The 11,434-nt window shown below is 34.4% G+C and overlaps 2 protein-coding genes and 1 non-coding gene across 4 annotated transcripts; 1 reads left to right on the top strand and 2 right to left on the bottom strand.

Moving 5' to 3' along the window:
- The first annotated feature begins 751 nt into the window (after positions 1-751).
- Positions 752-823, top strand: TRNAP-UGG (transfer RNA proline (anticodon UGG)). The gene has a single exon. It is a non-coding gene; the product is annotated as a tRNA-Pro (tRNA).
- A 3,333-nt stretch (positions 824-4,156) lies between these two features.
- Positions 4,157-5,909, bottom strand: LOC7457740 (uncharacterized). 2 transcript variants are annotated; one of them, XR_008057408.1, is made up of 3 exons: positions 5,743-5,909; positions 4,267-5,092; positions 4,157-4,233 (listed from the first exon to the last, which is right to left on the bottom strand). XR_008057408.1 is itself a non-coding variant. In XM_002321565.4 (2 exons), the coding sequence occupies exon 2, from the start codon at positions 4,941-4,943 to the stop codon at positions 4,356-4,358; it is 588 nt and encodes a 195-aa protein (XP_002321601.2). In that variant the 5' UTR covers positions 4,944-5,092; positions 5,743-5,909; the 3' UTR covers positions 4,157-4,355. The 2 variants fall into 2 exon arrangements, 1 of the variants encoding a protein (XP_002321601.2); XM_002321565.4 differs by having other exon boundaries at positions 4,157-5,092.
- A 2,917-nt stretch (positions 5,910-8,826) lies between these two features.
- On the bottom strand, positions 8,827-11,222 carry LOC7453769 (dof zinc finger protein DOF5.6). The gene is made up of 2 exons (XM_002321564.3): positions 10,839-11,222; positions 8,827-10,137 (listed from the first exon to the last, which is right to left on the bottom strand). The coding sequence occupies exons 1-2, from the start codon at positions 10,887-10,889 to the stop codon at positions 9,244-9,246; spliced, it is 945 nt and encodes a 314-aa protein (XP_002321600.1). The 5' UTR covers positions 10,890-11,222; the 3' UTR covers positions 8,827-9,243.
- Positions 11,223-11,434: the final 212 nt, after the last annotated feature.

The raw sequence follows: 11,434 nt of genomic DNA, 5'->3' as shown, positions 1-11,434 counted from the left end.
CGAGGAAAGAATTGTGGACCCTCGGCATAGCTTGGGGCCATGTATAGTAATAGTAATAATCTATTCCCATAGCTAGAACTTGGGTGTTTTTTTTTTTTTTTTTTTTTTGTTGATTTTCCTTCTTCTGAAGTTCTCAAGTTATATTGTATCTTCAAATTCCATCTTATTAATTGGACACTTGTTCATTGGCAAGTTCCTGAGTTTGGGGTGTTAGAATGCAATATGTTGATGCAGCTTGGCATAAGGACACCGGAAATGGTGGTGGTGTTGGTTGTGTGGTCCGAGACTCGTCTAGCAATTTCATAGCTGCCAAGACTACCATGTTCTTTGATTCAGTTGCAAGTTCTAAAATTATGGAAAGCTTTTGCAGTCAAGGAGGGCTTTAAGCTGGACTAAATCTCGCAGACGGGCATAAAATCATACTGCATGGAGCTTTATTATTGAGATAGCGCACTGGATTCTGCTGCTTGGGATTCAGCTCCTATTTTTTTTACCGTCTGCAAATGAAGCAAAGATATGAATGCTCCTATTGTTTTTGACCTTCTGCAAACATCTACGATTGTACAATTTTTTTTTTTTCTTACTTTTAATAGTATTTTCTGTCGGTTTTGTTGAAATAGAAAGCGCACCCTCGCTTGCTTTCGTGGTAGTTAAAAGGATAGTGCCCATTTCCATGGTACTTCATAATTCTCCAATCACGAGGACAATAAAATATATTTATTTAACATTTATTTAGAGGATTTAAGCAATTGGGCATTTGGTCTAGTGGTATGATTCTCGCTTTGGGTGCGAGAGGTCCCGAGTTCGATTCTCGGAATGCCCCAGCTGTTTTTTTTAATAATAATTGTCTTTGAAGTGGTAGAGAGGATCGGTTTTTAAAATAGCATTGGGATCCAGAGTTATTACATGTTCAATAAGCTTATTTAATAAACTCAAATATCAAAAAATCAATTTTAAAAGAGAATAAAAGGACCTGATGGAGCTGTAACTTCATAGAATTCTCAAGTTATGTTCTTCTGGACTCTCTGTTATCAACTGTTGCTTGTTTTGGTCTGTCCTCTCCCTAAATATTGATGTTTAGAACCGAGAAACTGGACGCAGTTCCTCGCAGCAAGAGGGCATAAGCAATGGCTAAGCCTAGGGACCTATTTTTATCCATTTACTCTTAGTTATCTTCCCCAATTTGCTTTATCCTTGCGCATGTGCTGCGAAAGCCGCATGAATCTTTCTAAAATGAAACCAGGCGGATGTGGTTTTTCTTGCATAAGCACCCACAACTGCACTTATCTTTTTTGCCTTGCATAGCCATGAAGAATGTCGTCTCTGTTATTAACTACATGCTGTCTTTTATTATTAAGGTATATTACCTGTTCATACTGGCATCTGACCACCCCTGTTTCTGTTTCTTTCCTCCAATATTTTGTATTTGAAAAATTCAAGCAACCACGTAAAGATTGTTTAGTTTAATAAAAGACAGGCATGTTAAATATAAAAATGTTTCAAGAAAAACATATACATTATACAAGTTTAAATATACAAGCATGCAAAATAAAAATTCATGGTAAATATATTTTCAACACAAATATAATAATAAAATCCTAGCATGCATGCTAAGTATATATTCAAATTTACAATTATTTACAATTGATATTATTAATATAAAATCCAAGCATGCATGTTAATAATTAAATTTTCATGTTTAAATTATATAAAAAAAAGTTTTTACTTGTTGAAACACTTTAAAATAATAAAATATTTGTTATTGTTAAGAATAAATCTTTTATCCTTGAAATTTTATTGCTCTTCACTTTGTGCAACAAGAATGTTTGCAATATGCTTCCTAAAATTCCAACAACACCTTAGTTTAGAATCATTTTTAAATAAGATATTTGAACTAAAGTGAAAAGGCTCAATTATTTTTTAATTCGTGAACATAAGTTTTATATTTGAGATGAAAAAACCAAAGCACAAAGGAGAAGAAAAAAACATCAAAAATAAGGTGACGAAGAGTATGTCAAAATCTAAAAAATTGAATAATTAATTCTGATAATAATCAGAATTAATTCCTATCATTATCTATATTTAATTAGTCACCATAAATTAAAAATTAAATCTAAACATATTAGTTATAAATTTAAATTTTTTTAGCTAAAAACTTTTTCAGATTCTCAACAACTAAAAAAAAAAGCTTCTGGAAGAGAATGTTAGCATTCTTGGATTGAATTGAAAAAATAATGGGCTGGAAGAAATAATTCTTTAAGAACCATGCTAGCTCAAGTCCAAACTTCAGTTTTGCAAAAAAAAATAATCTTATGTTGCCAAAATATTATTTTATAATAAACTCCAACCCATATCCAAGCTCGAAGCCTAAGTGTGAGTCAAGCCGAGCCGGGCCAAGCATGCATGTATGGGTTTAAACCCAAAGCAAACTTTGTCCAAGACCTTTACTTTCTAAAAGATTGGGTGTCTTTTAGATCAAATTTTAACGTTTTAACTTTTTACTTTATAAACACTAAAAAAGTTTCGTTTTTTTCTTATATGGGTTAGAATTTTTTTAGAAGATTTTGAATTTCACTAAAATATGTCAACTAATGGTTTTTTGATATTAATTTCTCATTCACTTATAATTTGTTTAAAACATATTAATGTTTAAAGTCAAAGACTTTAAATTGAAGATTAAATTTTTATAAACCAAAAGAGAATGGGCCTCACTTTTAATTTAGTATCAAATATACCTATTAATTATTAACTATGTTTTAATAAATTTTTAATAATCTCTCACATGAATAAATTGTCTAACTATTTTGAAAACATCTTGAAAATTTGTTGAGAGATATTAAAATGCCATGATATATCAGTTCCTCATATGTATAGAAAGTATAGCAACCCCACATTCTGGCAGAAAAGTTCTAGTTTTTTTATTATGAAGCAACGCCTATATCTTTTCGTGTTCAGAGTTGTTTTCTAATTAGCATCTGTTCAGAGTGTAGTTGTGATTACTTTTCAAAGTGTTTTTCGTATTGAAATACATCAAAATTATATTTTATTTTATTTTAAAAAAATTATTTTTAAGATCAACGCATCTCAAAATGATCCAAAACATGTAAAAAAAATTAAATTTTAATAAAAAAAATTAAATTTTTTAAAAACATGATTTGAATCGCATTTAAAAATCGAAATGCAGATGTAACTAAGAGGAGCAATGGAACTTCAATGATTCGATTATCACGAATGCTACTAGTTATTAAGTTGAATCTATGCCGAATGAAATGCCTGTTATGAAGATATGGACGTCGAATTATTTGGGTGATTCTAGGATTGTAGCTTCAAATAAACTTCAAATGAAAGGATTTGTAGTGAGATTGATGAAGATGTGCGAGGAGAGTGACATCCTTGTGAGACTTGTCGAGGATGAAGCTTTGAAAACTTGGGAAGTGAGTGATTGTTTGGATCTTTTCAATTTTTTGTGTGTTGTGCTTTTGTGTTTATTGTTGAGGTCTTTTGTTGTATGGTGAAGCAGTTCTGGTGCGGTGGAAGGCGTTTCCTATTGTAGAGAGCATTGGTGTGGTCCAGAGGTTTTTCTTCTCTTGGTGGCGTGGAAGGTGTTTCCTGTTGTTGGTCTTGCTTTTCTGGTGGTTTATTTTTGTCTGTGCTCTGCTCTGTGGAAGCTAATCATGGTGTGTTTTTATTCTTGATGCCTTGGTCGTTATCTTCAAGGTGCTGTGTGCTTGTGATTCACCCGGTGCCTGTTCTGAAGTTCTTAAGACGTTTGTTGGCGTTTTGGATCCTCCGAGTGTTGAAGGCTGCTGTCTGCATTGACGATATGCTATCAATTCTCATTTTCTAGTGGAGTTTATCCTTGGTTGTGCTTGGCTATAACATGGTCCAAGCAGTTATAATTCAGCTGCAACTTTATGCCAGCACTAGCCATGCCCCTGATGAATCCTGCTGTTAGCATGCAGGTTAATTTATGCTATTCGGTGTTCGCTGCTGGCTTGGTGTTTGTTTCCACATGATAAATGGGCGACTTTAGCCTTTTAGTTTTTTTGCTGGCCATCCTCTCTATGGCTTGTAACTCATCTTAAATTCATATTAATCAAATAATTGAGCCCATTCCAAGAAAAAAAAAATCAAGTGATGCAATGCAGAAACCGAGTTGAGACTAATTATTCATGCATGTCTATGATAATGATTGCGATCCATCCACAAAATCAAATACCATTCTGTTATGTGGTGAGTTGGTATTCTGCTCCTGCTTCCACGCAGTAAAGTTGGTATTCTGCTCCTGCTTCCACGCAGTAAACCAACCTCTTCAAAGAGATTCAAGAAACAAAACTACAAGAAACCTTAAGCTATCACTCCATAACTGCAACTCCTCCAGCAGCTTTTATCTTCTCTATTATGCCATTTGCTTCATCTTTAGTGACGCCTTGTTTAAGCACACAAGGAACCTTCTCAACCAGGTCTTTGGCCTCCTTCAATCCCAAATTAGTAAAAGCTCTGACTTCTTTAATCACCTTAATTTTTGCTGCTGCGTCGAACTTCTCCAACTTCACATCAAAGGCTGTTTTCTCCTTCTTTTCTTCAACCTTCGCAGCACTGGCAGCAGCCTCTCCTCCCTGGGAACCCAGGTCCATGCCCTCTGTTGAAATTGGCTGCAGTTTTGGATGCTTTAGTTTGTACCCAAGAGCAGAACCAATTTGGGATCGCTCTTCAGGGGGTAAGGCAGCAATGCGCTCAGCGATTTCAATGATCTTTTCTGAGGGTGGAGGTCTAGGTCCATATGGATCATAGTACAGCGGATACTTGTACTTTTTAGGCTTGGTCTTGGGATCCCTAGGAACAAAATCATGCTGGAAATAACGAACCTGCAAAGGTCCAGTTATTTCACGGAGAGCAGGATGATGTGCACAAACTGATCTGGCAAGCGCAATAAACTTCATGTTTTTTTGTGAATCAGCGGGAACAACAAATCATGGGCAAAGAAGGCCAAGTCTCAATCAAATATTTGCAGCATGGAATGCAACTAAAAGACTTCGTCTTTTTTTTCCCAAGGGAAGAACTACAGAGAGTTGGGTGCCAAGCCTGTTGCCTGAGAGGAAAAAAAGTGAGTATAGCATAAGGGCAGCCAAAAAAGTTGCTGAGAAATGATGTAATGGCCACTCAATATTGCAATGTTCCAAGAATCACTCTTCAATATCACAAACAAATTGTTATATCTCACATAATCAAAATTCAAAATAAAAGATTAGTGATCATTATGTTTCACTAAAATAACTGATTCTTCGTCAAATCATTATATAGCAAAATTACTTATTCGCAAAGGGAACTTCTTTTCAGTAGCCTCTCCACATAGCCTTTACAAAGATCCGAAGAGTTTACCAGCTCCCCAACTCTACAACTTACATTCTTCTAAAATCTTGATACAAATTGAAAATCTTTGAATACTTTAGATTGATATTTATACAAAAGCAAAGTTCATAGTCAAACCTAGTAGATAAGGTACCTTAGTATTTCAAGGAAAAGCTTAAATATCACAAATCTGAGATGGGTCTCAAAATTTTCAATCAAATTCAGCAGGATAAACAAAATAAGGAAGAGAATTTATAAGGGGCATTTAAAGAAACAGTTGGTGTGTGTAACAAAAACAACGAAGGAATTACAGAAATTACTAGCAACGTATTGCAAATGTGATCCAAAGAGAAAAAACTCAATGTGCAAATACAGAGCATGGAAACTTACAGTTACAAATCGATATAGCTTTGCAACAACTGCAGGGAGGGAGGAGAGAGGGAGAGCTGGAGCCCAAAATATTGACAAGGGAATGACAAAAAGGGTGGTGTCTTGCATAAAACTTGGAGAGGTGTAAATGAACTAAAAGGAGACCCACCAAAACCCTGATTAGAGTTAGGCCGGGTTTTATCTTAACAACAAGGCCTTTAGAGGGTGAATGGCCCGGCCTTTAAATTTAGCAGTTGTTTGGGTTTTCTAGTAATTCACAATTTTTTTTTACACCGTCCTCCAAATACCACTATTAATTATTATTATTATTATTATTATTAATATAAAATAAAAGAGAAAAGAAATTCACTTCATTGGAACAATGATTTTTTTATTTTTTTATTTAATTTCAATTTTAAATTCATCATTCAACATTAGATTTATTAGGGATTGAGTTTCATCATTTATTTCAATTTGCTTTTTATAGGATTATTTTATTCTCATGGGTTAATCTGGTTTACTCGGGTTTTTTTATTCTTTTTTAATTGAATATTTTTTTATTTTTATCCTTCAACATCTCTCAATAATTTTTCTTATAGAAGATAACATTAACAAATTGATTAAGTGTTTATATAGTTTTTTATTAATTAATTGATTTTTATAATCACAAACATAGAAGTTTCTCGCATGATAACATTGACAATGAAAGTGTTGATGGAAGTGCTTTTGTTTCAATGAAGTCAGCTTAGAAATTATCTTGAATGGATGCCTAATGTTGAGACTTGGTGATGAAAGTTTAAGGTTATTGATAAATAATTAACATTTTTAGTTCATATATTTTTTTTTCAATTAGTCCCAGTGTTATTAGTACACGTAGCTGAGCCTCTTCGATAGAAGAATTATTTTTTGTCTTAGTTCCAATTCAATACTAAACAACTACGAACTAATTGAATACTTGTGTTAGAAATTCCCTGAATTGGTTTACCATTTCCATAAAGAATATAATTGACGTTTTGAAGTTTTACATTCTCTTTTTCCTACAATAAATCCGTTTTTAAATTTAAAAACTAATTATTTTATGAAAATGACTATAACAAAAAATATTGGTGGGATGTTGCAAACTCTAAGGTGGCCAGACGGGTAGTCTAGGAAAACTACAATACAACTAGGTAAATTTTAAACTGTGAGGTATATATTTTTTATAAAATAGTAATACGTTTTTTAATATATTTTTTAAATGAATTTCTGAATCAGTTATTATGGTTTATGGTATGACACACACACCTATGCTAAGTAAAGAGTAAAGTCAAATGACTTTGAGGTATGGAAGAATTTTAGACTTTTCAACCCATCCGAAATACTATCCAAAGTTGTGGTTAAAGGCTAAAGTAATCAATAAACCTTATAGGAATTGAGTTTATGATATATCTATGAATACGGCCCGAGATATAAAGGCAGACTATAGTGTCTCAACTGTACACACTCTATAATTAATTCAACTCGAGGCAGTCATCATTAGCTAATTCTGGAGTTGGTTCAAAAACAAATTGCTGCTAAGGTGTAATATGAAGAACATAGTAGGAAGCAATGAGAGTAGATGATGACATACCTATCAACTTGTTATCCTCCCACTGAAATTTTCCTCCCCCTCCCCCTCTAGCTTCAGCTTTTTTCTAATGTATAAAAATATTTGTAATTTATTTTAAAGTTAAATTAATAATATAAAATGTGCTCTTCATTTTAATTTAGTTATTTAATATTGTTTCATGTAAAATTGTTTGATCCAAATAAGCATGCATTAAAAAAATTTATAAAATACTAATGGACATAAAAAATCTTTTGATGATTCCATCGGTAATGTAGGCCTATTTTTCTCAAAGAACTACATAGAGTTATGAATTGTTTTGTAATAGACTAACGAATTTACTAACAAAAATTTATATTTCGGGGATTTCATCAGCGAATTCATCGATTATACACAATCCATTATTGATGGTTACATCATCGATGATCCGTCAATAATATTTACCGATGGATTGAGTGACAGAAAAATGGATAGAAAATATTTTTTTGCGCTGTTATTCTATTGGGTTTCCATTGATAAGGAACTTCATGGACTAAAATATTAATGGACTTGAAATCCCCAATGAGATACCCACTGATTACAAGTTTTCATCGGGAAATTTGTTAGTGATAATGAATTTTATGCCCGTGTGGCTTCTTTATTTTTTGAATTTCAATTCTAACAATTTGAAACTTGATGTATTTTAGAATGATAGTTCTATTGAATATTTGTTAAAAAAAATTGAGATTTTTTAAAATCTTAATTATTAAAAATAATTCTTGGGATATGACTAAAAGGTATATTGAGTATATCACATGTTTTATGAATACTCTTAGTAATTTCGTAAGTTAGATTGCGACCAAAAATTCCTCATGAATCCTTTCATTTTCTCATAGAACACGCCTTGCGTTCTATTAGACCTAAGAGCTGAATTTAAGTGAGAAGAAATAGTTAGGTCAATTTAGAAAAAGGATCTTTTGAAACTCATTTTCTTGTTGGATCGTGTTAAGAAATTTTTTAAAAAAATATTCGTATAAAAACTTAACCTAGATTGATATATAAAATAACTAAAAGACACCTCTTATCATCAAATAAAAAACACACATGTTTTGAATCAGATACGTCGCATAGAAACCACCAAAAGGTAAACTGGTTCGCTCTTAAGGTGGTCTTTGGTTACGATCGATGACTTGTAAGGAAATAAATGACAAGGAACAGAAGGTGAAGATCCTAGAGAAGTCTTATATGATACGGTGCGCATAATGACTAAGGAACAATTAGTTAGTTGCCCGTGTGATTAGGCAGAAATGTATTTTAGCAATATTATTAAACTAATTATTTAGCTAATTCCAACGAAATTGATTTTGTTGTAAATAAACTCATCACGAAATAGCCCTCGAAGCACAACGGGGCCACGTAACTCGAGAAGAATTTATGCTCTTCATTGAAATCTCCAATTTCCACACTTCCATGTCTGGAGCTGCCCCAACGACGAAGGCAGTTAAGAACCCGCATCTCAATAAGAACTTGATCAGTCACCAGGCAGATAGAGAGCAGCAGAGATATCATAAAAGTAAGAGTTAAGAGTACTTGACATAACTTCTTTTTAAGCTAAAAAAAAAAAAGCACTGCTATATCTCCCTCGATTAAACAACAAATCAAAACCCTACATGTTTGAATCTGAATACACCAGATTAAGAAAAGATAGAAACAAGATAAGAACATGAAAACAAATTAATATTAAGATACTAAGCAGTCATTTTTGGACTCTCGTTGTTCACATTCACACTCTTGTCGCTCGTCAAGTCAAAGAGATTTGGAGACCGCGCCTTCATAGAATAAAACACGAAAAAACCCTTTTTCCATCAAAGGCAATTTGCTTAGAGATTACTGGATGATCTAGAATTATGCAGATGGCCCCTCCACCAGTGATCACAATATAGGATCTTTAGATTAGATTACACTAAAGTATTGGTCGTGGATGATCCATAACCATTCATCATGCCTGTCCATGATCCCAGATTGTTTAGGTATCCAAATGTGTCCTTCCCAACATCAGAGCAACCCTGGTCTTGCCAATCAAGAGACAAGAGCTTGGTGTTTGGTTTCACATCAATTGGATTCTGATCATGATCATTTCCCTGGTCATAAGGAAGCATTAACCTCTGGCAAGTTTCCATGAAAGAGCCACTATTTCCATCAAGGGACATCCCGAATGGAGAGCAATAACCACTATAATTTGGTGCCAGCCCGTGATGATGGCTCATATCTCCGAGCCCACTAACCATACCCAAGTCACCATTCCCCATGAAATCATAATTCCTAGAGCTCCCCACTAAAGCTTCGAACTTACTATCCATAAAATCTACAGGCCTAGGGTTTTCTAGCATACCGATATTATACTTGCTCTCCATGAAGTTAGGGTTTGCAAGTGTTTCTTGAGAGCCAAGTATGTTATGAAGGTGTGAAAGTTGCACCTGATCAGGAAACGAAAGGTGGAGATCAGTAGGATTATGGGAGGAAGATGATCCAGTGTTAATTTGGTTAACTGATTGATCATTTGATTTCTTTGACACTTTCTTGTTCTTTCTACATCCACCACCCACGGGGATGTTCCTTAGGGTGCCTCCTTTGGTCCAGTACCTCCTGCAAGTCTTGCAAAAGTACCTTGGCTGAGAGAGGCTGTAGTTGTTGTAGTAACAAAATTTGGTGTGTGCTGAGTCACACCTGGGACACTTGAGAGCTTGGTCATGTGGGGGCCTAAGCCTCCTCTCAATCAAGGGCCTTGAACAAGTGAGCATATCCCCAGACGGTGAAGAAGAATCCATTCCAGACTCCTCGTTAATCGTGCCCTGACACACGGAAAGCAAGAAATTTAACGGGGAATGTGTCAAAATCTTGTCATTTGCAATAATGCAAAGGGTTATTTGTCCTTTAAAGGTTCAAGATATCAATAATGTGCCATTAGGACCAGACATTCTTTTGTCGTTTTAGAACATATCAAGCAGAATCATAAAAAAAATAATCAAAGAACATATATCAAGTAGAATGTCAAGAATGCTAAAATGTAAAAGATACTCTAAAGCCAAGAAGTTCTCAAAACATGCACTAACAAATCTAGTAAAAACAGATGATGATCGAATTTGGAGCCTGGAATAACATATCTTTATCTGCGTTGATAATTCTAATATAGCTCTCTACAATGTTGCGCTTTGGAAATGTTCTTTCAAGTACTTGTAGTAGTATTTTACATGAAAGAAGAGTTGAATTCCGTAACTATTTATTATATAGTATAATTTACATTATATGCATTGCCATTTTCACTAATTCGAATCATACAACAAGGCATTAAACCACAAAAATTACAGGATTTTCTATGTTGAAATTATCCAGCCATGTTACTCATCATCTTATTTGGAACACAATGACACTGAATTTAATTAATGAAGCTAAAATTTTCACATAACTACGAAAATGTCATCATGTGATGGGAATATATATGTAGCTACATATAGGGTATACATCGAGTTTTCAAAAGGAGAGCATAGCATACCTGCAACCAATCACTTGAATCCATGCAAACTTGGAGTGAATTAAGACCCATTAAACTCAAAACCAAATACCAGCAAGATCACAAACACACAGTTGTTTTAGGTATGTATTAGCCACCGACAGCACCCTTGATCTCTTCAGTAACACTTGATCATTAATTTCATTCGTCGAACCTTGATGTATACAATATATTACTGGTACTAAGAGCTAGAGACTACTGAAAGAGAGGGCTATAGAGAGAGAGCGAGAGAGAGAGGTGAGCGAGAATTGGATTGTCAGGTTGTGTTGGATATGGAAAGGATGAGGTGGGGGGGCAGTGAATAAGAAGGCCAGAAAAAGGTACTTCACTAGTACTGTAGAGGGAGAGGGAGAGGGAGACAGCAGAGTGTGATCAGCTGCTACTGCTCTAAATTCATGAGAAGAGTGTAGGCAGCTACGGTCCATAAACAGTCGGTGGGCTTGAACAACAGTGGGCCCCTACATTGTCTGTCCAAGGTTATGACAAAGGGACCCACTCAGCTACGACGAAAATCTCTCTCCTTCACGAAGTACACGGCTATGATGTCACTTATCTTTGTTTTGTTAAGATGGGACAAC

This window comes from Populus trichocarpa, chromosome 15, assembly GCF_000002775.5.
Source record: "Populus trichocarpa isolate Nisqually-1 chromosome 15, P.trichocarpa_v4.1, whole genome shotgun sequence".
NCBI lineage: Eukaryota > Viridiplantae > Streptophyta > Magnoliopsida > Malpighiales > Salicaceae > Populus > Populus trichocarpa.
Note: the sequence above shows the minus strand (reverse complement) of the source record. Positions and strands in the feature narration are given on the sequence as shown.